Source organism: Aedes albopictus, chromosome 2 (genome assembly GCF_035046485.1).
Source record: "Aedes albopictus strain Foshan chromosome 2, AalbF5, whole genome shotgun sequence".
NCBI lineage: Eukaryota > Metazoa > Arthropoda > Insecta > Diptera > Culicidae > Aedes > Aedes albopictus.
This window is the reverse complement of record NC_085137.1, coordinates 176552883-176580163: the sequence shown is the minus strand read 5'-3', so window position 1 is coordinate 176580163 and position 27281 is coordinate 176552883. Positions and strand designations below refer to the sequence as shown.

The 27281-nt window shown below is 41.7% G+C and overlaps 1 protein-coding gene across 2 annotated transcripts in view; it reads left to right on the top strand.

The window, feature by feature from the left end:
• The window catches only part of LOC109622815 (uncharacterized), an 83688-nt gene that overhangs the window by 16532 nt on the left and 39875 nt on the right, over nt 1-27281 (top strand). For both annotated transcript variants that reach the window (XM_062850769.1, XM_062850770.1), the window contains exons 2-4: nt 19999-20190; nt 20266-20453; nt 20531-20626. In XM_062850769.1, coding sequence (XP_062706753.1) covers nt 20016-20190; nt 20266-20453; nt 20531-20626 — 459 coding nt within the window. In that variant the 5' untranslated portion in view covers nt 19999-20015. The remainder of the gene's footprint in view (nt 1-19998; nt 20191-20265; nt 20454-20530; nt 20627-27281) is intronic.

The window sequence follows — 27281 nt, the reverse complement described above, 5'->3', positions numbered from 1 at the left end:
AGAGGAATTTAGAGTGTTAAGGGGGTCCCAGGAATATTTCAAGGCGTTCCAGGAGGTTCAGGAGCAACCCACGGGTTTTCAAGGGATTTCAGGGTCGTTCCATGAGTGTTCTTGGGGGTTGAATGGGATCCATGTGTTTCCAGGAGTGTTTCAGGGGCTTCAAAAGGCGAACTTTTCTTCTGTCGTTTTCGCTTCTAATCAGCTGGGCACAAAACACAAAAAACCCGGAAAAAAATCCGCCAGAGTGAAAAAATATCCGATGTCAGGTTAAAGTCGGGTTAAATTTTATCAAATGTTGGACCACTGTTGAACTCATATCGGATAACTGTTGGGTCTATGTTGGGTTTGGTGCCCAAAATAAAAACAGATGAATGATAGGTTGATGTCGGGTTATACGTCATCAATTACGAACAAAGCTTCAACCGTTCAACAATTGGCGAGAACCGTCCAACATTAGGATGAGCTAGCTTAAGGAAGCGTTCAACATTTGGGTTACAGACTTCTCATACAAATGTTCTATTTTCTCTTAGAAAATGGAATTTAAGATAATACAAATTCAATGGGCAGTATAAGGGATAAGTAGATCTAGACGTTCACTGGATATTTTTCAACTTAAGTGGAATTATGCACGAAAAAACAAACGAAAACCTTGTAGCCGTCACTGGCCGATCTGGGAGTAATCATGCGGCTTAAGCGCCACTCCATTCGGAGACCGCACAACAGTTCTAATTATGCCCGGTTGAGACTCGTCAGGGCGAGTCCTTTTGGAATTCCCAAAGAAAGTTTGGATCGAACCAGTGCGCCTACTTCTCACACCTGAACTGGGGTGTTTACCCTATGCAACAACGTAATCTGTCACGCTACAAAACTATTCCTCCAAAGCACGCGGTAAGACAACACCCATACCTAAATGTGCAACAGCCTTCGTTGCTAGTTAGTTCTCATCACAGGCGGTTTCACTACTCACCGCACGAGGCGCGACCAGCGTAGAGGAGTATACGCAAGACATTACATCCAAATTGCGCCACGCGAACAACATTAAACTACAAAAACGCGAAGCAACGGGATAACATTTCCATCATCTAATGATCTGTGTGGGACTGAACCAGAAATTACATACAATCGAGTTGATTAACAAACACATTTATTTAACGAAACCCAAAAAATAACGATTTATTGTTTATTCTAATAGCATGCTAAACGTTTTGTATTTCCTTATTTCATGTATTCCTACTCTACAGTCCCTTCGTGCGTTTTCTACTTGCCTACTTACAGTCCTATCAATTTGTGCATGTGCTCTCTTCGTGTTGTTCTGAACCCATTCAGTATTCTCGACGATGCGACTAGTCGAGTGCACCCGGGTGGCTAACACAATAGAGTTGGGTGGGTCGGCCGTATATTACGTGCGCTCGACTTCTGCTACTTGGTAGCACCACAAACTCACATTTTATGGACGCTTTGTTGGCTAGTCGTCCAAATTATACACGACCTTTGGCCGGCAAAAAAAAACACTCCGAGGCGTCCTCATCGGACGCCCCACTCCACAAAAAAAAAGCGATTCGAATCGACTCACCGGTGGTGTGTGGTAGTTTTCTCGCTGAACGCTGCTCCGTCCTGCGCTCCTGGTACTTGGCGCGAAGTAGTGCTTGATCAGCGCCGCGCAGACACGTGGGATTGCGAGTCCACGTGTCGGGTCTTCAAGACGACGATCACCAAGTGGGGATGGGTATCCACGAGGTTCTCCTGAAGCGGCGTGTTGACGAGCCGCCCCCTTCGACGCTAATTGTCCGCCGGTATTCCTTAACGCTTGAAGAGCAGAAAGTGTCGCTGGCTAGGGTAGATGATAGCCGCGGGCTGTTGGTCTAGTTTGGAAAAACGCACAAACCCTCACGCACTTTATATCCTAATTGGGACTTTTCACTGCGGAATTCAACGGCTTTCTACAAGGTCACACCGCGACACTTCTACACTTATCTGCGGATCAAACGAGAGTCACTGAAACCGTGATCCTCAGATTAGGGAAGGTGTCATCGACCGAACTCAACGGAAGCTCGATTTTTCCCACGAACTTCTTCGAAATAGTTCGGTAATTTAACGGATTACGTTGAAGGCTCGCTCAGTTTGATGTTCGGTCGCGGCTCATTCTTTCCTTACTTTCTCCGGAAATTCCAAGTTCTTGACCTTCGGAGAACTCTTACGCAACGACTGAAGGCCGATTGAAGCTTTGATAGCAAGCGTGTTGCCTAACTCATGGGCGCAATGTTTTTATTATATCTGTTCATATAATTCTATCTTGTGGGTACGGCATCTGATTCTTGCTCTAATCTCGAATGTTTCTAGGGTACTAAATAGCTTTCATCTAATAAATTCTAAGGCATGGAGCAAAGGCTACATAACACCAGGCTTGTTTTACGAAAATTTGGTTGTAGGACTACAACCAAATTTTCGTATGGGCAAAACCTTCGATGCAACATTTAATTTTTATTTTACAAAACAACGGTAATCGTAATCAACACCGCTAGCCATGATGGTGTCCAATAGCGGAAGGTCCGAAAGAGCTTGAAACTATTGAGAAATCATCATGTCTACAGGTCGTAAGCCCTGATAAAGTGTGGAACGTTTTGATGGCTGTGATCCCTGACCATCATGTCAAAACCCAGGGATACCCAAGTGACCATACTGTTAGGGTGTAGGGGTTGCATGTGTGAGGCGCATATATTGACAGGCATTGCTATGGACCGTTAGGGCTGAGTAGGGTCGAAGAATGGATCTACGATTGCTGAATCATACTGAAAAACTCGTGATTCAGCAGTGGTGGCACCGCTTTCCGCTTTTGTTCGGCCTTGGTGGTTTGTGTGGGGTGGTGCGTGTCGGTGTGTGTGTGCTTTGTGCGTGTGGTGCTTACGGCTTCAGCAGGGTGGTTACTTGGGTAGTGTGGGATAATTGGGTTTGGGACTGAGGGGGTCGTCGTTGATAAGGCCGACATCATTGAGTGCTCAGTGTTGGCGGTTGTATTGGTGACGATTTCTTCAGCCTTAAGATCTCATTTATACCACGCACAGATTTTTGGGAAGAGGGAGTACTTTGTAATGCAAGAGAGGGACTTAAACTCTGCGTTACGGGTTGGGCGAGGTCATGCAGATAGACTCAACCCAGGTGACCGTGCGGCTCGGACAGTGATGCATGAATGAGTGCGGTGTGGGTGAGGTGCGCTGCCCTGTGGGTGCAGTTGAGTCCGGGTTGGAGTGGAAAGAGACCCTTCTCTACTCTAGGTCGGGTTCGGTTGTACGGGCGTGGTAGTGTTTGTCTTATTTGTGCCGTGTTGTGCGTGATTTGCGGCTCGAGCTGTGTGGTTACTTGGGAAGTATTGTGCTCTGTAATCTAGATTTTGGTTTTAAGGTGAAGCTAAGGCTGGGCTGTGCCTCGGATTTGTTGGGCGCAGGTCGGGAGAGCTGGTGGCAGTTTGTGCTGGGGGGTTTACTCGATTGGTTATTCACTGATGGTGGCCAGTCGATCGACTTATCGGCGCTGCCTGTCATTTGGTTCTTGGGGTTTGTGCTCTCGAGGTTCGGGGCGTTGCTTCGTTGTATCTTCGCTTTAATACTAATATTCCTTGTTTGATTTAACTGACTGTTTTCTACAGGCGTTTAACTCATTCTATTTCATAGATTGCCAAATTTAAGGGTAATGGTTCAATAGGGTGTTAGCTATCAGAGTGGATTAGAACGAGTTGGCGCCTACAATACACCAACACTGACACACACACTCCAATACTTACACGCACACATGCACCTACAACTAGCTGTAAAAGACCAGTGGGCGGGACAATGGTGCCTACCCAACAGTTGTAGGTGGGGTGTTTGGCTTAGCTACATGACTTGGTCCGGCAAGCCCATAAACATCAATTGGTAGACGTATTGCCTAGTGAAAAGACAACGCAGATGGGCGAAAGCCAGGGGATGCGTTGATAATAGCAGAATAGCAGAATAGCAGACAAAACAACGGTAATCGTAATCTAATATGTACAAAATATTCAAAATAACTTACTAATCAACTTCAACAAACTAACCTACTATTTACAAAATCTTTGGTTCATATCGGAAAGTACGGAAGAAAAGTACAACGTTCTCGTTTTCTCTGTGGTGGTTCAACATAAACATGAATATTCAAACATAACAAAATCCCCAAAAACGGCGTTTAAACTAAAATTGTTCACATTTAAGTTAAAGCCAATTTCCAAACTTCACAACACAACATAACTCCATAACATAATAACCATACATAACTCCAAATAACAGGTAAGGACAGTTTCAGGACTACTCCATACATAGTGTTGGAAAGGTATCCCTAATCTGCCCAAACCGCAACTATTTTGCCTTTCGAGTGTGTCACCAAGGCTATGCCTCAGCTTGCACAACACTCTAATTGACAAAACGTAGACCTAACACAAATTAAAAAAAAAATCAATTGCTTGTTCTATACCGAAATTTCATCGGCACGCAGAACATATACAACTGACCACAAAAATATCTCAACACTTGACAGTAGTATCGGTTATGGTTCTACCACTTAACACATAAGCGATTACAAAACACACAACACACATACTAAATCCCCAAAATTTCACTTTAATTCATGTTTCTAACACCAAATATACTATTCGGCAATACGAAACAAGAACAAAATGACCAAACCTAACACAACCATAGAACGCAAAAATAAATGTCACCCACACATTGAACCCCCACGAGAAAACAATAAACGTTAGTTGAGAAAAGGTGGTTTACGTGATGGCACCAAAAGTGATACGAAGAGGTAATTTTGTAGTTTTTTAACTGTTAGTGGCTGTTTTCCTTAAAAATATCTTGACGGAACTGATACGGGTAAGTGGCTTGAACTGAATTTGATCTATTTTGTTTATTTATAAGGTTCTACATGCGCTGAGGATCATCGTGATGCTAGGCTGTTCACAGGAAGGGTAGAGGTACTTGGACGGACCCACGACCAGAAGACTCTTTCGCGACCACTTTTGAAGACGCGTGGCATCAAGTCAAGGACGGGGCCAGTTGAAAAGAAAGGCCAGTTGGATTCCAATCAGAGGTGAGTTAATGGAACAAATTTTAATAGTATGTTGTTGTTTTAGGAACGATCGGACAGAGAGGATGTTGCGCGACCCACGCAAGAATGTCGCATGATGGGTCGTGCAAAAAGGACGAACCGGCCAAATATGCAAGGCGACGCAAAATTCCGCCAATATAAATAAATAAATGAATAATCTGAATAAATAAATCTCTATTAAATAAATAAATAAAAATAAATATGCATATACATAAATAAATAAATAAATAAATCAATAAATAAATAGTAAATATATAAATAAGTAAATAAATCAATATGAATAATGAAAATAGCTATGTAAATAAATAAATAAGAAAATAAATAAATAAATAGTGTAAATAAAGCATCTAATAAACATGTATCCATGTACAATAAATAAGGAACGGAACACATGTAACATAGACATAAACAAGGATGTTCTGCGAACATCACTTCACCAACACTGAACCTGAATAAAGTTTTGAATTACGATCACTAAATTAGACTAAGACTCGATGTTAACTACCTTACTAACATCAATCACGAACCATGGAAGAAATATCCAAACATGTAATAAATTAGAAAAACGATTGCGTCCTTAACTACAATGGGAGAGAGCTATTTACCCTTTAAATATGATTTTTCTAGTCAGCAGTCTCTTTATTAGAGATTTGTTGATTTGCTTGCTCGATTTACTCGGGTGTGCTCTTCATCGTCTACTCCTATGAGCTAGTCCTCAGAGTCTTAGGCGGTCATCGTCTGAGCACCCTCAATCTTCAAACTCTCGTTTCAATACTTCCCATTTAAGGTACTCCTCATCAACGCTTTATTAGCTCCGAGTTTCGATTAAAGGTCATTGTCCTGGAGTTAACTCCATGGACTCGCTCTGTCTTCCGGTCGAGAGGGTAGGCCTGAGCAAACCAAAAGTCTTCAACAAAGATCCCCCTGCTAGAGCAATCCTTAAATGCCTAGTCCAGCACGTCTGTGAGATTTCTTCTAGAGGATCAGCGAGAGCCTATCCTCTAGGAAGCACCCAGTAAATAAAGTTGTTGTGGGGCTGCTCTGGCTGAAAGGCCAGAGCCAAATCTCACAAACGGCGGCAAGTATTTTCATGCAACCAGAGCTAAAGCATCATGGCGCGTCGTTGCTACTCAACTGAGAGCTACATAGCTTAATAAACGTTATGCTCAACTGCATTCCTCAAGAGAGGCTTCACTGAGCCAGTTTCTTAAGGAACTTGCAGTTGAAGATTCCAAGTCTCTTCCCATTCAGATCTTCGAGGTCATAGCAATGGGCACCTACGACCCTTTTTACTACTGCCTGCACATATTTTGGAGCAAGTTTGGAACAAACTCCCTTTCCCTTGTCCGACAGTTCTATATTCTTCTTTAGGACCTTTTCTCCAACGGAATACGTTGGGCATTTGGCATTTGAGCGAAGGTTGTAGTAGGACGCGTGCTTCTTGTAAGCTGTTTCCAAATTGCGTCTCACTTCTTCATATAGCATCCTTCTTTCCTCGCTGTTCAGCGCACCAGTGGACGTTACTGGCGAGTCTCTCATACTACGGTACTCCGTTCCATCCGAGATCATATTCCTGCCAAACATTAAGAAATACGGAGTATAGCGAGTTGTTTCATGGACAGAATTCCTTAGAGCGCAGGCAATTTCTTGCAAGTTGTTAGCCCACTCCTTATGCTCCTTTTTAATAGTCGCTCGAATAGCCGTCGTTATCACCCGATTGACGCGTTCTGAGTCGTTGTTTTGGGGGTGGTAGTTGGGGGTTCTCCAATGAGTTACCCCATATCGTTCAAGAAGATTTTTGAACAGCGAAGACGCAAACTGAGTGCCATTATCAGACAGAATCACTTCCGGTACACCAAACAACAGAAAGATGACACTTTCAACGAATTGGACAAGGGACTCAGCCGTAGCTTGACGGAAAGGCTGCACAAGGACAAATTTACTGAACAGGTCCGTGACAACAAGCAAACATGTACTACGGTTTCTTCCCGATGCGGGTAGTGGACCAACATAGTCCATCGCCAAGAATTGCCAGGGATACTGGGCTATCTTCTTTTGTTCTGCCATGGGAGGAGTCGTATTCTGGTTCGTCGCTTTACTGGTTTGGCAAGTGAGGCACGTCTGACAGAACTTCTTGACTTGGCTACTCATTCTCGGCCAAAAGTAGCGTTCTTTAACCGCAGCCAACGTCTTGTCTGCCCCCAAATGAGCCTGACCGTGGATTTTCTCCATAATTCCTTGCCGTTCCGCTGTAGGCGGGTATTTCTTCCAGTTGAACCGTGGGTCTTCGAATTTCCCAGTATCCTTGACGTATTTGAGGATCTGTCCGTCGACTACACGAAAATCCGGAAAGCTTGTTGGATCCTTCGTTATTTCCGCTGCCACTTTCTGGTAATCCTCATCATCGGCAATCGCGTTGATGGTTTCCACCGATCGGGAAAGACAATCCGCCACGATATTGTTTTTGCCTTTCTTGTATTCCAGTTCGATGTCGTAAGACTGGATTTTTAGCGCCCAACGCAGCAGCTTGGCATTTCCGGACTCAACACCGATTGTGAAAAGCCACAACAAACTACGAGCGTCCGTTACGACCTTGAACCTCGTGCCTTCCACGTAGTGTCGGAAGTTCTGGATCGCCAACAAGACTCCCAAGCACTCCTTCTCGACACTGGCGTACTTGCGCTGTGTGCTACTTAGCTTCTTACTAAAGTAGGCGATTACTTTCGGTTGCCCTTCAAATTCCTGAATCAACGCCGCCCCGACCGCGTTGTCCGACGCATCCGATTCAATTATGAACGGTTTAGCAAAGTCGGGGTTTCCTAAAATCGGAGCTGAGACCAAAGCTGCTTTGAGCTCTCCGAAAGCCTTTTCCGCTTCCTCAGTCCAGGAAAACTTCTTTTTGGCTTTCTTTAGAAGATCGGAGATCGGTGCGATTACCCGGCTGTACTCCCGTATGAAACGCTGGTAAAAACCGGCTAAACCGAGCAATCGTCGTATGTCCTTCACGTTCCTAGGCCGAGCGTAGTTCAGTATTGGTTCAATCCGTGAATTGTCTATCGATACTCCATCCTCCGTTAATAAATATCCCAGATAGGAAACCCTTTTGCGACAAAACCTGCTTTTGTCCAAAGAAATGGTTAGATTCGCGTTCGTCAATCGCTGGGCCACGATCTTTAGCAGCCTAACATGTTCGCTAAAAGTCCTGGTCGCAATTACAATGTCGTCCAAATAGACAAACACGTATGGTTCGAGGTCGAAACCAATTACGCGGTCCATCAGACGACACATTGTAAATGGAGCGTTTGTTAGCCCAAAGGGGCAAACCTTAAACCTGAAAAGACCCTGAGAGGTCCGAAACGCCGTATAATCCCTAGATTCCTCCTTCAGAGGAATCTGGAAATACGCGTCCTTCAGGTCTACTACCGAGTAGTATTTGGCTTTCCCCAACCGATGAAAGATCTCCCCCATGTTCCTCATAGGATATGAATCCTTTTTGGTCCAGGAGTTGATCTTTCGAGAATCTAGGCAGACTCGCAGCTTCCCATTGGATTTCCTTACAGGGACCAGTCCACTCGCCCACTCGCTCGAACATTCTTCGATAGCGTCCATCTTCTTGTACCGCTCAATCTCAGCTTCCATTTCTGCCTGAATAGCCGGAGAGCATCGGTATAGCGGTTGCCTGCGTGGTTTCGCCTCCTCTTTCAATATAATCTCGTGCTGGATAAGTGACGTTCTTCCTAACCGGTTCTCTGTGGTGCACGGAAACATTTTAATCGCTTCGGTCAATTTTGCTCGTTCCTCGGGTTGCAGTTTGTGCTCCGTTTCCACCGTTTCAGGTGTCGTCTTCGATGGTTCCGGCAATTCTAACGCTGGAATGTCCAACGTCTCATCTGGGTCCGTCTTTTGTATCACCGGAAGCGACTGGATCGGCAGAATCGTGAAGTCTAGAACCTCCAACTCAGCATTTTCTCTGCTTACCGTGTCAATCTTCTCAAATCCGTTCGCTCCTTCCATCATCGGTTGAATTCCGAAGGCTTTCCAGAAGTTATACCCCAAGATCATTCTCCTACACACCTGAGGTACAACGAGGACTGGTACAACCTTCGTAATTCCATTGAACTCGATCGGAAGCTGAACGTATCCGAGACTTTTGTGAACCGTCTTGTCTGCCGTCACGATGCGTATTGGACTCTCCCTCATCGTAAGACCATTGCGTTCTGCGATGTTGGTAACGCTAGTGACGCAGACGCTAGCCCCCGAGTCCAGCAATGCATCATAATCCGTATCAAAGATCCGCACCATGACATGAGGACATCTCTCTGCCGTGGCCGTTACCTCACACAATACTGCTTCTTCTCCATTTACACGTTCGGATATGGGAACTATTCGGAACGCTGGAATGTCATCGTTCCCGTTTGTACATTCCTCCTCTAGTTTCCCGACATGACCTGTTGAGACGATCTTGGGTGGTTTGGACAATTGACGGACGTCTTGCCTGGAGTTCCACAAACATAGCAGAAGATCCGCTTCTCTTCTCGACAATACCTCCACAAGTGCCCTGTCTTTCCACAGTTCCAACACAGCATTTGTGAAGTTTCTCTCGGTGTTTGCTGTGATGATTGCTGCGCCGTTTGTGGTTGAGTTGGAGTCTCCGACACTTTCCTCTCTGTCTGCCTGCGCTCGTCCTTGCTTCTTCTGTCCCTGTTGAACCTTCTGTCTAGAGCATTCACCTCTTCCGAATCCGAATAAATAGAATGCGAGTCGCTTGACTCGTTTTCTGCCTCAATGTTGTGCACATTTCCGGTCGGCCTATTGGGTCCTTCCCGGTGACCTCTAAACGTCGGATCGTTTGCGTCTATGCGATACGCGTAGTACTCCAGCATTCGCAAGTCCCTTACCGTTCTACACGCCAAACGCGACCGGTAGTGAGGGCGCATATTGTCCCAAATTATCTCAAACAGTCGGGTTTGGTCTAAAGGGGTACTTAAAAGTTTGTTCAACCGCTCTACCTCCATTTTGAACGTAAGGAAGGTCTCGTTCCGTTGTTGCTTACGCTCGTAGATCTTCTGTCGGTTACCCTGGTCCTTGTTCGGGTTTCCATACATGTAGCGAATCCTTTCCTCGAAGTCCGCCCAATCAAGGAACTCGTCCGCGTAACAGAGATACCAATCGTATGCTTCCCCGCGTAGAATTGTATGGATTCGTTGCAAGAGGATGCCGTCAGAAATCCTGTCCATTCTGGCTAACCGCCGCACCTTGTGGAGAAAATCCTCCAATGATCTCTGACGTCCATCACCACTAAAAGTCAGGTGCCACTTCTCCATACGTCTATCCGCGTTGATTATCTCTGCCTCAATGTTACGTTGGTATGAACGGTTTCCTGAATGGTCTCCCCTCGATCCGTTATCCAAGTCCTCCGATCTTGCGTACCGATTTTGTGATCGAACTTCCGGTTGGCGATCTGCTCTATGGTCCCTCCTAAAGTCGTCTGGTATGCTTTCAACATCGTTCGGCTGTTGAATAGCTGAAAACCTGCCAACATACGGCTGTTGATTTTCGTTAATCCGCGAAAACTCATTCCGATGGTTAGTATTGAGTTGTCTGGGTCCTCCATACCCTGGAAAGTTTGTAACCCCTTCCCTACCTCTTCCTATCATCTCATTCCTTTCATATTCATCTTCGTATCCTGTAGCTGATCTCCTCCAAGACTGAAATTCTTGTTCATGTCGGTGGCGTTCATCACCCATTCTGTCATTCTCCTCTCGCCACACCGAATACAGTCGATTATTGTTTCCGGTTCTTTGGTCCTCTTCCATCTCTCTCTTACAATCGACCTGCTCCGTTTGCGACTGATTGTTCCAATTTCGATTTGACCTCGCTACCATGTTTGCTGTAACCTGTTCTGTTTGCGATATTCTTTCTTGTTGTCCAGTGTGTATATTGTCTGTTTTGTTACTTGGTACCGGTAATGTTCCAGCTACTTCTGGGGTTGAAAGCATAGGGTTAGCATGCTCCAAAACAGATTGTCTTTCCACAATTTGGCAAAACTTTTCCAGCTTTGCTTCCAACTGTTGAATTTTCTGTAGGTAAAACTTTTCTTTCGCTGTCTTCTCCTCTAATGCACTTCTCAATTTTGCCTCTACGTTTTCCTCCAATCTCTCATGCTGTCCTGTTACCACATTCTGCTTCATCAGGCTCAACGACTCAGCACCTGCTTCCTTACTTTTTTCCTTTTCCTGGTTCAACAACTCCTCTATTCCTTTTAATCCTGCGTTAGTTCCTTTATTCTCCTCGCTCTTTTTCGCATTTTTGTCTTCAGAAGTTTTCTTACTACTAAATTTGTTCAAAAGCCTATTAACTTCCCTCTCAAGTTGGTTCTTCAGCTCTTCACCTTGTGGGCTCTGAGCTTGTAGTCGCTCAACCCGGAGCGCATAATGTTTGAGCCGAGAAATACATCTATCATCAGGTCCTTTTTCCAACTGTTTTTCTATTGCTTCAACTTGACCCAAAATAAACTCAAACATTTGATCAATAGTGCATTTTGACCCATATTCCCTTCCTTCCTTAGCATCTACAAAAAAGAGATTCCTCAAAAGTCTCTGTTTTGCATCCAGATCGCTCCGTATATCCGCTGCCCTATCCCTAATCGTTAGTTCATAATCCACCTCCTCAGTCGTCAAGTGATCAGCACGAGGAAATTTATGAGCCATTTTCCTTGTATCAGTTTTGTTCAAACAAAAATCTATAATTAAGTATTATTTTCTGAATTACCAATTCAAAAAATCCGTATAACAGCTTCCAAAGCTAACAATACACCATATAAACGTAAACCACAGATACTCAACAAAATTCTCCACAAAATACTGAAATTTACGAATACTCTACAACATAATCTAATTTTCAGAATTTACTTAAGTACATTAATTCTGAAATTTCACGCATCAACATAATTTTGAACCAAAGACCGTATACTCAAAATTTGCTCCATACACATACTACAGACACCACATAAGACCTTTCAGTTGGGCGCCATTTTGTAGCCGTCACTGGCCGATCTGGGAGTAATCATGCGGCTTAAGCGCCACTCCATTCGGAGACCGCACAACAGTTCTAATTATGCCCGGTTGAGACTCGTCAGGGCGAGTCCTTTTGGAATTCCCAAAGAAAGTTTGGATCGAACCAGTGCGCCTACTTCTCACACCTGAACTGGGGTGTTTACCCTATGCAACAACGTAATCTGTCACGCTACAAAACTATTCCTCCAAAGCACGCGGTAAGACAACACCCATACCTAAATGTGCAACAGCCTTCGTTGCTAGTTAGTTCTCATCACAGGCGGTTTCACTACTCACCGCACGAGGCGCGACCAGCGTAGAGGAGTATACGCAAGACATTACATCCAAATTGCGCCACGCGAACAACATTAAACTACAAAAACGCGAAGCAACGGGATAACATTTCCATCATCTAATGATCTGTGTGGGACTGAACCAGAAATTACATACAATCGAGTTGATTAACAAACACATTTATTTAACGAAACCCAAAAAATAACGATTTATTGTTTATTCTAATAGCATGCTAAACGTTTTGTATTTCCTTATTTCATGTATTCCTACTCTACAGTCCCTTCGTGCGTTTTCTACTTGCCTACTTACAGTCCTATCAATTTGTGCATGTGCTCTCTTCGTGTTGTTCTGAACCCATTCAGTATTCTCGACGATGCGACTAGTCGAGTGCACCCGGGTGGCTAACACAATAGAGTTGGGTGGGTCGGCCGTATATTACGTGCGCTCGACTTCTGCTACTTGGTAGCACCACAAACTCACATTTTATGGACGCTTTGTTGGCTAGTCGTCCAAATTATACACGACCTTTGGCCGGCAAAAAAAAACACTCCGAGGCGTCCTCATCGGACGCCCCACTCCACAAAAAAAAAGCGATTCGAATCGACTCACCGGTGGTGTGTGGTAGTTTTCTCGCTGAACGCTGCTCCGTCCTGCGCTCCTGGTACTTGGCGCGAAGTAGTGCTTGATCAGCGCCGCGCAGACACGTGGGATTGCGAGTCCACGTGTCGGGTCTTCAAGACGACGATCACCAAGTGGGGATGGGTATCCACGAGGTTCTCCTGAAGCGGCGTGTTGACGAGCCGCCCCCTTCGACGCTAATTGTCCGCCGGTATTCCTCAACGCTTGAAGAGCAGAAAGTGTCGCTGGCTAGGGTAGATGATAGCCGCGGGCTGTTGGTCTAGTTTGGAAAAACGCACAAACCCTCACGCACTTTATATCCTAATTGGGACTTTTCACTGCGGAATTCAACGGCTTTCTACAAGGTCACACCGCGACACTTCTACACTTATCTGCGGATCAAACGAGAGTCACTGAAACCGTGATCCTCAGATTAGGGAAGGTGTCATCGACCGAACTCAACGGAAGCTCGATTTTTCCCACGAACTTCTTCGAAATAGTTCGGTAATTTAACGGATTACGTTGAAGGCTCGCTCAGTTTGATGTTCGGTCGCGGCTCATTCTTTCCTTACTTTCTCCGGAAATTCCAAGTTCTTGACCTTCGGAGAACTCTTACGCAACGACTGAAGGCCGATTGAAGCTTTGATAGCAAGCGTGTTGCCTAACTCATGGGCGCAATGTTTTTATTATATCTGTTCATATAATTCTATCTTGTGGGTACGGCATCTGATTCTTGCTCTAATCTCGAATGTTTCTAGGGTACTAAATAGCTTTCATCTAATAAATTCTAAGGCATGGAGCAAAGGCTACAACCTAAATGCTGGTACTAACCGTTCAACAATTGGCGAATTACCCTATGAGTTGGTACTAGCGAAAATTAGGAACGAAATATGTAGCATATCCCGGGTAGAGCTTAATGGCAAAAGAATGACAAATTTTACTATTAAAACAGAATGTTTGAATGGCAAAATGTGTTATTTGTTTGTTTGAAATAAGAGTTAAAATAACAAAATTAATAACAAAATTTTGGTAGCAGAAAAACTTAAAAATAACTTATTTTTCCATTGTAATAACAAAGTAATGGTAAAGCATGCGGATTAAATTGTAGAACAAAATAAGTTATTATTGAGATATTGATAACAAAATAAGACCCAAATCAACTGTTATCGATAAATATCAAAATATGACATTCTTGAGTTATTGATAACAGAATAAGAACAAATTTAGCTGTTTATGTGGCAATCAAAATAACGGTAGGTTTAGTTGTTCAAATTCAATTTTAAAATAATGGTAGATTCAGTTATTATTTCAAAGTAGCAGAAGAAAGGTAAAATGAGCTATTTCTTTTTTTTTTTTTTCTTCAATAAAATTTAAGTTCATCAATCAATGTAAAAACAGTTTTATTTTGTGGAAATTAAAAACTCAAAACAAAAAATCAAATTCATTTTGATGAACGTAGCCACCGTTGCGTCGCAAAACGTCGTTTTACAAATTATACTCTTTAATTGTTTGAGTTCTAAATTAACATAAATTGATGTGCATCAAATAGAATCCATTGCGAATCAAACACACAGCTGTGAATCCGGATTTGTTTACTTTTGCGAGATACGTCGAATTGAAAAGTTATGCTTGAAATATACAATATAGTACACTAAATTCTTTTTTTACACGAACTTTTTTTACGCGGTTTTATTTTACACGATTTTTTTTGCACGATTTTCTCGAAATTACGCGATGTGCTTTTGGAAAGATTCTTCTCTCCTGGTCGCTATTTACTTCCGAAGGGGCCCAAATTTCTACCAGAGATCTCTCTTATCATCCTTGATATCCTGTCAAAATTTAAGGATGATCCGATAAAAAATGTTTTGAAAACTTTTTTTACACGATTTTTTTTACGCGGAACAAAAAATCGCGTAAAAACAGAATTTAGTGTAGTTAATAATATATTAAGAGTAAAATATGTTATGGTGCCTAATGTTTATAAATAGTTTCTCACAATATCAAAATAATGGCAAATTTAGCTAGGAATGTAAATTATGTTATTGTTTTGATATTTTATACAATTCATTATAAAAGGTGCTAAATTTCAAGTTTTACCATGATAGACTATCATTGATAGTCATTTTTGTTATTGATGTGTTATTTAGCATTATTCATGAATAACATATCAATGACAAGATTTGCTATGATTGTATATTTTGCTATTGATTTGCCATTTTAAGTTTTTCATAATAACAGAAGAATGGCAAAACGAGATATGATGGCAAAACCAGTTATTATTTTGTCCTTTGTTTGCCATTAGCCTCTACCCTGGATATGGTACAACAAGTTAGCAGGTCCTTGTCAATTATTACGCGAGGTACCATTGATATTAATACTTCAATCCCGCTATCCACTTGTGACAAAGCAGGTGCGAAAGCGAGCCGTAATGCAGTTTTTTTGGTTCCTGCCTGAGTCAAGTTTATCGACTTAGCATTTTTGGATGAAGAGACGTGACGAGAAAGTAAAATAAAATCACCTACTACAGTAGGGTGTCTATGTGGGAAATATTTTGCTACTCGTTTGTTGAAATTGCAGTTTATGTTTTATTAATAGCTTTATGGAAAAATCATATAGAAATATATGTACCGTCTTACCCTGGTAATACGACGCTTTTTAATTGGCTTCTTCAGTGATGCTGAATAGGCCTTTTCATGTTTCGAAGGTTGAAGAACAGCGGCAAACACGAAGCATCTCCATAGAAGAACTGCCAAAGATCCGATAAATCAGCTGATTTAAGACGTCAAATGAAAAGGCCATAATTCTATATTGTGAATCTGCACGCCAAACTGGGCCGGAATACAAATTTTCATGAATTCAGGTGCCTTTGAAAAATTAATTTGAAGTTTGTATAGGAGCGATTTGTTGAATTAACCCTCGTTGGATTTTGTATTGGTATTAGGTATCAGTACGTCGGCTCTAGAGGCACGTTCTCCTCCATTTGGGAAATTTATGTCACCGCCATGAACACGAGCCTTTTTTAAATCCCAAGTTTCACCAAAGTTTCGCCGAAATAACCCGAAAGTCATTCAAGCTTTTTTGATTCTGAAATCAATATAAGGTGTCCAGAAAAGCTTGGAATCAAGGATCAATGACTCCAACGTACTTTACCTGTTCAGTCACAATGATTTCAAAATCAAAGAGACGCAAAAGGCGAACGCCATTACAGTTTCGCCTTCCCGTGAAAGAACAATACTGCATTAACATGTCTAAAGGGTCTAACTCGTTTTGTAAACAAACATTGTTTCTGTCGCTGTAGGGTAGGCTGCGGCTTATTTTTCAAAAGTTCTTGGAACCTGGATTTCGTAAGCTCTTCTGGATTCAAATGACACAAAAAGAGAAACCTCTGAGTTTGAGCCAAAAGTATTGAGATTTAGAGGTGGCGCAATCGCCTCAAAGTTGAATTTACAAGTAACAAAAAGGTGTTTTCACTTCAAGTGTCATAACTTTCTCAATTTTCAACCGATTTTCAATCTTTTTATGAATTTGTCACAAATTAAATTTCGAATAAACTTGTAGAACATTATTTTTTTTCCAAAGTCACGCAAAATATGAGTTTTTTAAATTTATTTTATTGTGTTCTTCTTTTTACAAAAAAAAAAATAAATTTAGAGTCCTATAACTTTTTAACCGTTTGATCAATTTCATTTTTTTTTAGCTTGCTTTTGTAGATATTTTTGTTGCCTAAGAATGCTGTGAATAAACGGTACCTTTAAAAAATCGTTTCAAAATGGATAAATACTAAAAACCGTTCAAAAACACATATTTTATTATAAAAATCAGAATTTCGGCAAAATTTTAATTGTTTTCAATGAAAACTTTTCATGCTTAGTTTTGGGCTTAAATGAAAAGTTTATTCTAAATAACCGTATGGAAGCCTAAAACTTCATCTTTTGGAGTGTTCTGAATCAAAAAATATTTTCATGTTCGAAATGCAAGGAAAATAATATGAAAAAAAAATCCTCCAATGCTCCAATGTGTTCCATATCCCTAAATATGATGCTGAGTATCTGACTTTGAAGTAAAATATTGCAAATAATCGCCAAAAACTCCAATTTTTCATGAAGAAACCAAGTTTTAAGGCATGTTTTGGCAGTTGAAAAGTATAACAAAAATGACTTCTTTGACGAATTGTTTGTTCGAGACAAAGATAGGCAACATAAATATCAAGCAAGCTAAAAAATTTTAAATGGGTCAAACGGTTGAAAAGCTATCGCACTCTGAAGTTATTTTTTTTTTGTAAAAAGAAAAAATTGAAATTAAATCTTTAAAAACTCATATTTTACGAAACTTTGGAATAAAACAATGTTCTACGCGTTAATTTGAAATTTAATATGTGAGAGATTCATAAAAAAGATTGAAAATCGGTTGAAATTTGAAAAAGTTATGACATTTGAAGTAAAAACATCTTTTTATTACTCGAAAATTCATCTTTGAGACGACTGCACCACCTCTAAATCTCAATATTTTTTGCTCAAACTCAGAGGTTTCTCTTTTTGTGTCATTTGAATCCAAAAGAGCTCACCAATTCCAGGTTTCAACAACTTCTCAAAATTAAGCCGCAGCCTACTGCACGCTAACGCCGCTCAGCACTAAATTGCATAACTTCCAGACTACACCAAAAATGTGTAACCCTTGCACATGCACAAAATCAACTCCTGTGTCCGCAAAATCGTTAAATTCGCAAAAAAAAATTGTACAGCAATCTAGCTAGGTTTACTAGTGACCTTGGAGAACAAAAAAATATCGACATTTCGCATCTAGACGAGTGTACGAGCTGTTTTTGAGAATGTGTAACTGTAACACATTTTTGTGTGGTCCGGAAATTATGCACTTATGAGTAGGGCTTACACATTTTAGTGCTGAGCGGTTTTACTGTGTGTAGGGCCTATCTCGATCCACCCACGCATGTCGACACCATTAACAGAAAGAGCGAAGAAAGATGTTTCTGATAACGGCACCCAGATGTGTGGGAGGATCGAGATAGACCCTACAGCGACAGAAACAATGTTTGTTTACAAAACGAGTTAGACCCTTTAGACATGTTATTGCAGAATAGATGTTTACTTGAATTTACCGAAAGGCCATATTGGCAACACTAACTCAACTACTTGAAGGGCGCTCTGCATCAGGCCGAAAAGGGTGCTGATGCACATATGTATTGACTAAGAATGTTAGTTAGTCGTCGGCAAAACCATAAATAGGAAAGCCGCTATTATTGCGTTGCCTCAATAACGTATCTGCTACGAGATTCCACAAAAGTGGAGACAAGTCTGCTCCTTGAGGGCACCCACAAACGCTTAATTTTCTAATCGCTGCTTGACGCAATGTCGAGAAGAGATGTCGATTTTTGAGCATTTTGTAATTCCAATTGGAAATCATTGAATTGAATATACCATGACTCCGTGTGGCAATATGGCATCGAAAGGCACGTTGTAAAAGGCACCCTCGATATCTAAGAGAACACCCAAACAAGATTGCTTTTGAGTGAATGCTTCCTCGATATTGTAAACATTTTTTTGTAAAAGCGTACAGTAGACTTACGAAATTGGTAGGCATGTTGGTTCACATGAAAAGGCACGTTGGCCAGATGAACATCACAGATGTGATGATCGATAATAAGAGTATTTCAGAAGAAAAGAGGTCAAATTGTGGCCTGAAACTCTTTGCAGTACATGTATAAAGACGACGCACCACCCACTTTCGGAATAAACTTAACAGTAATATCTCACCATGATTTGGAAATACACCCTGTAGCAAAACGGCAAACAAGTAGTTTTTTAAAAGATTATAACTACAAGAAAAGACATCAGGTTCATCCGAAGATGTAATATCCATACATCCGGGGAAGTGTGTACTCAACAAGCATTCTAGAACTTCCTCATTAGAGGAAGTGCAATCGCTATTTGGCAAACGAAGTTCGTTTACTCGGAAATCTTAAGATTTTGCAAGGATTGTATGCAACCGACTGACTGGAAACTGCAAACTGGAAACATTTGTACAATTTTCCAGCCGGATCGTTCAGCAGACCGAACAGCTTTCTTGTAGGACCTGCGAGCCTTCCTGAAAGCACCCGATCCAGCCAAACGTCGTTTTTTCAACTCCTTATGCATTGTTTCCTGAGCTTCGCCAGTTTAGAGTTCCACCAAGTGTGGCCTTCACAAACCGCAGAGGGCAAGTTTCTTCGAAAGCTTTCATGATGACTGCCGTTGTGGTATCAGCGGCATCATCTAAGTCACTTGGAGTGTCAATGGATGGTGAGTATCCATTAAAATTGGCCGCAACCAAATCAGAAAACAGATCCCAGTTGGTTGACTGGGGATTCTTGAAACACAAGGTTTGCGAAGTAACATTCAAGTGTTCAAGAAAGATGTAGCGATGGTCAGATAAAGTTTCTTTATTTTTAGAAGTGAACAAGTCCAAAATCATAAAATTATTCCTTCACCTAGTATATCAACATCTATTTGTTTCGTATGCAAATCAATTGACTTCGTTAGAATGTTTCTTATTTAGCACTGTTTGAGCCAACACATACTACAGTCGCCTGATGTCAATTAGGCATATTTGTAGATAAGTCCCTACTGGTGATTATTATTTTGACCTTGCCGTAAACCATTCAAGTAATCAACAGTAACACCCCAACATCCACGACGAACGAACGATGGCCAGCCTAATGAAAAAGCATGTAAACTTCTCGTATACAGGCTTATCAACTACGAACTATACCCTAAACTACCGTTGAATTACTTTCTACGCTTTTGTGTTTCACCGGCGCTGATTTCAGTGTCGTTTCCTACGTCGATCGTACCAAACGTATACCTGCATGCTGTTTCGCCCCCAACTAAACTTCGTTCGGTTCTTGTTTCTGTTTCAGACTACTAATGTAATATTATGGTATCACGATTCGAACGCCTAATGGGGTGCTCCTCTATCCCGATAGGAGAGACCCTGCCTGAGAGCAACTCACAGTGCTCGGGCCGGGGTGATTGTCTCAACGGAACCTGTCTCTGTGAGATTCGCTACAGCGGAGATGAATGCTCCGGCTTCAATCTGCCCTATCATGCGGGTAAGTGCACTAGAAATGTTTCGGTTTAGTACTCGATAGAAAGCTAATTTACACCATTTCCTCTCTCTCCCGCAGGCATATCTTCCGTTTTCTACTTTGTCGCTTTCATCTCAGTGGTACAGCTAATGATCTGTATCATCGCCGAATATCAGAGGCTGAAACAACCGAGTTTTTTGCGAGCGTGTCGGTTGACAACACAAAAGTTGCTCTACTTCTTTGTGTTTATTGCATCCGTACTGCGGGGGGCGTACTTCACTACACCGGTAAGTTGCTCGACTAGCACGTTGTGGTGCACGTTGTATAGAGTATTCTAATCACAATCGTTGTTTTTCTTTTGTAGGAAACCCTGCAACCAGCATGGGTCTCTTATCTCATGTCGGCGTATTATCCGCTCGTAATGACCTGTGCATCGCTGGTCGTATGCCTATGGGCCGAGGTAAGTTCTTTTGTGATTGACTATGTTTTATACCTTCAATTTTGTATTAAGGGGATAGACAAAATGATCAGGACAGACAATTTTCACTTTTCAAAAAATGTTCAACTAGCTATAACTTTTCGAAAAGTGCATCAAATATTGTCAAATTTTTACTGTAAGTTGATCAACTAGGTAGTTGTGTAGTTGTGTTTGGAAAATATTGGGCTATTCTGCAAATTTTCTTCCGTGTTAAAAATTTTAAGTTAAGTCAGAAGTTTTTCATAACTCATTATATAAGTCATAAATGGTCAAAATTTCATTTAATTCGGTTCATTGAATCCGGAGATATAACAGCTCAAAGTTAGCTATCGGATAATTATACCTTTTTCAGAACTCTTTATAACTTCGTTCAGAATAGCCCGATCTTTTTTTAATTTTGGAGCAATAATACACAATTAGTTGGTCAACTTACAGTGAAAATTTGAAAATATTTATTTCACTTTTCAAAAAGTTACAGCTATTTAAATTTTTTTGAAAAGTGAAAATTTTAGCTGCCCCTATTATTTTGTCTATCTCTTGTATTTTAAAAATTCAACCACTTACCTCTAGTTTGACGAAATCTTAATTATTGTGTAAGTAATAGGTAAAACCGTTAGATCTAAGATTACATAAACATAGATTTATTGAAGAGAGTGACCAATTGTTTGAACAAGTTGTGGCAGAAGGATTTTACTCCGTAAAATGCCGCTGGGTACCCAGATAACTGTGAAACTGAAATGCTCGTATCTATGCCAATTATCAACCGATTTCCATTTTTTTTCGGGAATATTTGTGTAAGAAGTTTTAAGATGCTTCCGTAAATTAAATTTCACTGTTTAATGGTTCTTAGGGAAGTGAACATTTTATTAACATAGAAAACCATTTTATTAAAATTTTAAACCTAGGTTGGATAGGGATCAAAAAAAATCATTAGACTACTATGACATATGGTCACGCTATATCCAAAGGGAAGTATAATATCAAGCTTAACATTTCGACGATAATCATCGAAAGTGTGGGTATTTCAATCACAACATCAAACGGAAATCTACAAGTAATTGCCGCCTACTTTCCGGGTGCGAGGAGACGTTCTGTTCGGACTCAATTCCGTCGAGACATCGCCGAGCTTACAAGACGAGCTGACCCATTCTTCATAGCCGGAGACCTGAATGCATGGCATCGCCATTGTATCTGTTCTAAGGCTAACAAAGCAGGCACGTTGCTGTATCAAGAGGCAGCTAGCCGCAATTTCTTCGTCCACTTCCCAGATTCCTTCACGTTCTTACCGTCAGGTCGTGGCCGCCCATCCACTCTAGACCTAACCCTCTCAAACAACTTGCTGGACATGACCAAACCGGTCACGCTCAACGAACTGTCATCAGACCATCTCCTAGTAATGTTCGACGTCAGTCTCTCTGCCCCAATCGCAAACATAATACCAAAGGTCCGGTGCTATTCGCGGGCAGACTGGCCTCGCTTCCAACGTGTAGTTAATTCCAAATTAGACCTGTTGGATCTGGCTGTTGCAACCCTCAACAACGAAGCTGAAGTTGATGCTGCCATAGATCTCCTGGCAACGATTGTAATGGAAGCTGGAAGCTGTCTCGGTCCCCGAAGTTCGGAAACGAACCTATCAAATTGCTGAAATCCCGGAGAGTACTCTAAGATTGATCGCGCTGCGGAACAAACGCCTCCGGCAATGGTACAGAAGAAGAGATCCAATCTACCGTGATATAGTACTATCGCTGAACCGCAGGATCCGAGAGGAATGCGACGAAGCAAATTTCAGCAGGTTTAAGGAAACGCTTCGAACATTAAACGCCGATCGCGAAACATTGTGGAAGATTACTAAGGCGTTGCGAAAATCGTCAAAGTGTAGCCCCCCCTTGCGTCACGATGACAAAATGATCGCTTCTCCTCTAGAAAAGGCTCAACTTCTGGCAAGAAGCTTTGCTCGTGCACATACGAACCAGATGCCTGAAGATCCAGACACTGCTGCAGCGGTGAACGAGTCGATTGTCCTCATCGATCAGATGAATCTAACTGGAGATCATCCGTGGCTGATTCGTCCAAAGGAAGTAATTATGTGCATTAGAAGGCTCAAATCCAAAAAGTCTCCTGGGGGAGATAAAATACGGAACTGTGTGATCAAAAAACTTCCGAGAAAGGCCCACATTTTTCTCGCCAAAATCTTCTCTGCCTGCATTCGTTTAGGATACTTCCCGACCAGCTGGAAGCACGCCGTAGTCATTGCCATCCCGAAACCGAATAAGGACTCCTCGATTCCGTCCAACTATAGGCCAATCAGTTTGCTGTCCTCGTTCAGTAAGCTACTGGAGCGTGTGATCCTAAATCGTGTTGAACAACATTTGGAAGGTACACGGATTGTTCCCGATGAGCAGTTCGGGTTCAAAAGAGGCCATTCCATCAATCACCAGCTGGCTCGGCTAGTCAGGGACGTAAAAACCAGCTTCACACGAGGTAAGTCCTCTGGGATGGTACTTCTAGATGTCGAGAAGGCATACGATTCAGTTTGGTAGGAGGCAATTCTGCACAAGATGCTACTTGGAAATTTTCCAATGTACATATTGAAGATTATCCGCTCCTTTTTGTTAAACCGCTCCTACCAAGTGTCTGTCAATGGGCATTCATCTGATCGCCACGAAGTACCCTACGGTGTCCCACAAGGTGCTGTGCTGAGCCCCACGCTCTACAACATCTTTACCGCTGACCTGGTGATGCTAGATGATGTCCAGTACTATCTCTTCGCTGACGATACTGGCTTTATTGCATCAGACTCTGATCCGGTTATTGTGGTAACAAAGCTACAAGCGGCCCAAAACGCCATCGAGAGGTACCAAAGAAAATGGAAGATAAAGACTAATGCGGACAAATCCCAGGCGATTTTCTTCACTCGAAAACGAAGTCCACAAAAACTACCGCAAAGTGAGATCTCTGTTTGGGGACGGCAACTGCCATGGTCGGACGACGTAGGATATCTGGGCTTAACTTTGGACCGGAAGCTAACATTTGCTGTCCACATTAAAAACACTTTAAGTAAGTGCGACAAGCTTACGAGAATGCTGTATCCGCTGATCAATCGACGGTCGGTCGATACTGATCAATCGGTAATTCAAGATAGAACTCGCGGGAAAAAATCTCTGAGAAATTGTGAAAGAATTTAAAGGAGGAATTACCGTAAGAAGAAATGCAAGAAGGAATTCTGAGTTCCCCCTATTAGCCTACCTAAGTATGTATGTAGATCTCCTATGATGATCTTGAAGTCGTGGCTTCAGCAGCAGTCGTACTCGTATTCGAGCTGCGTGTGAAATGTGCCCTAACCATCATCAGCGCTTTCGGAGGCTGTATACGTTGATTAGGCTGAAGTTGAAGAATCAGCTCTTGATTCTCAAAATGCACATTTTTTCGTCTATCGGTCACCAACAACAGATCACACGCCTCTGCACGCCCATGACGATGAGAGCTGTTACCAGCTCGCGTGTGTTAGCGCAACCAAATCTGCGATGGTGTGATTACCTTCAAACGTTCGCACCATATATTCTGTCCAACACACCTCTTGCAGTGCTACGACAATGCCAAACATTCTGTCCTTCAGTAGATCGTCGAGTATGCGGGTGCTCTCAATGAAGTTGGTAGATCGTCAACTCCACGTACCAAGCTTCCAGTCGGACCCGACACCAACTTCTTGACTTTGCGGAGGGCCATGTGGCACAGTTGATCTTAGCTTAGGCTTCACTAGCTCTCGGACTTGAATCAGCCGCCTCTAACATGGGGAACTATTTTGTGGAGTAGTAACTTACGTTTTGTCACTTGTTATCCCTGGCAACCCTAGATACCAACACGCGTAGTAGCATCCACTTGTTTAAATGTAGTAAACTGAAAAATTAATGTTCAAAGCAGGGGATCCGCAAGCGGCAACTGCTCATCTTTTGCAAGTGTGTTAGTGTCGACTGGCAACGCGACCTGGGGCCTAGTCGAATCCTGCTTGGAAACCGGTTTGTATTGCCGATGGGGATGGCCCGCGAAATCGCATTGTGTTGTTTGGGAAGGCCCGCTCGATGCATGTTAGGTAGGCGTAGTTTGTTCGAGTTTGACGTGCCTACACCCTCCCTGGCTCAAAGCTCAACCAGCAAACACACGTATTCCATTTCTAAGAGAAACAGACACTGTTCTGAGTCGCTCCTCCTGGAGAACAAACGCTCAGGCTTGCACTAGAAACCTTTCCCCCTTCCCTGTCAGCATGTCTGAGGGTGGCCACCCAGTCGGGAATTTCGGGAAAACCGGGAAAATCTCGGGAATTTGAAATCACCGGGAAAAAGTCGGGAAAACCTCGGGAATTGTTGATAGCCACCGGGAATTTCTAACAGACACTCGGACAACTTCTAAAATTTATACAGTCTCCAGAAGCAAAAGTACCGTAAACCGGGGTCAAATTGATCAGCGGGGTGAAATTGATCATTCGGGTACTACATTGTAATTCCATATTAGGAACTCTTAAGCGTCGTAATGATCTTAATCTTTTTACGTCATTTGATTCGTAGATGTCTAGAAATGAGTATAGTCTTTTAAGTTCTTAGAAAAAAGTTAGTTTTGTCTTATTTTTTAGGAATTTGCAATGTATTTCTCATTTTTCTGAAATCATTGCTACTAAACAATCGATTGCTAACAGGACTTCCCGTAAATTTTCTGTTTTAACATTTTTGTGTAGCCTTAGTTGGGAAGTTTTGTAGCTAATGAGAACATGAAATAGTTAAAGAAAGTTCATTTATTATGAAATAGTCATTTATGGTGATAGAAAACACTTATTTCAAATGAAATTGCCTACCTTTAGGCGTTTAAGTAGAAATTTCAAAATTTAATTTTGCATTTAAAGTATTAAATTCACTAATTGAAAGATTTTAAACGCGTTATTCGGTTTAAGAAGAGCAAAATTAAGCGGAGAAGCAAATTTTCCCTTCCAACCGATGCTTAATTGTATACTGATCAATTTCGCCCCAAAGTGGAATTTCCATTTTTTGATTTTTGGAGTTATTTAACTTAAAGTTCAAATTTGTTGAACAAAATTCTGTCACATAGTTCCATAGAGATCCACTGGGTACTGGTTTTACAGAACGCAGAGCTATGGAGAATCATGGACGAAAACGGCTTTCCTGGGAAGCTGACTAGACTGATTAAAGCAACGATGGACGGTGTGCAAAACTGCGTAAGGGTTTCGGGTGAACTATCTAGTTCGTTCGAATCTCGCCGGGGACTGCGACAAGGTGATGGACTCTCATGCCTACTCTTCAACATCGCTCTGGAAGGTGTGATGCGCATTGGCGTAACTAGAGGGGGGGCCAGGGGGGCCAGGCCCCCCCCAGAATCCGCCAGCCCCCCCCCCCAGAAATTTTTCATGACTTCATATATGGAAATTAGAAAAAAATCTGAAAACCACTGTCGTGGTGACAAACATAGATATATAATAGACATTTATTTTGCATAATATGTGTTTATATTGACAGTTATTAGAGACAATTCTCAACTTGTCACTCTATACAAGATCATTGTTCAAAATGATCTATGTAATTAGTTTTGTTTTGAAATATAATATAACCAGAATTATATAAAAATCAATACTTTGTACATCTTCTTTTTTAAATCGCTGAGAAATTGAATGTAAATGATAATTTCCAGGAATTCCTAGATGAGTATCTTTAAGAATCTTTGAATTTTCTAGCAGCATTACTGCAAAATATGGTTAAGTGCTTCTTTATGGAATTCAAGTATCATGTGGGAACAAAATCTGGTTGAATTTGCAATGGAATTCCAGCAAAAATTTTTGAATTCCTAGTGAGAACAGATGTCACATAATTAATAATTTCTTTTATTTCGTGGGCCAGGGGTATTTTTGCGTCTATCAAACAACGCAAAAATTCAAATGGTCATTGAGGAAGTTTTAATATATTCAAAAGCTGGTGCTGCAAGGGGTAATCTTGAAGGTACTCATGATTGGACTTGTGAAAGACTTGATATTCATGAGATAATTGTAAAATAATTTAGGGATGACTTATTGGAAAATTTCTTGACTTCTGTGTCCCTCTAAAATTATCTAAAAGAATTTCAATACAAATCGCTGGACGAATTCCTCTAGAAATCCTTGAAATTATTCAAAAAATCTACAAGTAATCCTAAAAAACCCTGGGGTGAATCCCTGAAAAACATTATGAACGGAATACTGAAATTTTTGAACTAATCGCTGAATAAATTTTTGAAAAAATCCCGGGAGAAATTTCGGAAGAAATCATCACAAGAAATCTCGGAGCAATACCTGCAGGAATCCCTGGAGTAATTTCTGAAAGTATACCTGGAGGAATCCCTGTATGAATTGCTGGAGGAATCCGAAGAGCAATTATGCGAGGAATTTCAGGAAAACAAAATCTGAAGAATCCGCATCAGAAATCCCTGTAGACATTACTAGAATTTTTTTTAAGATGAATTCTTGGAGAAATTTCCGGATGCATTTCTGGAGGAATCCCAGGAGGAATTCTTCGATAAATCACGGGAGGAATTCCTAGCTGTATTTCTGGAGGAAATCCGGGAGAACCTTCTGGAAAAATTACATGCAGAATCTCTGGAA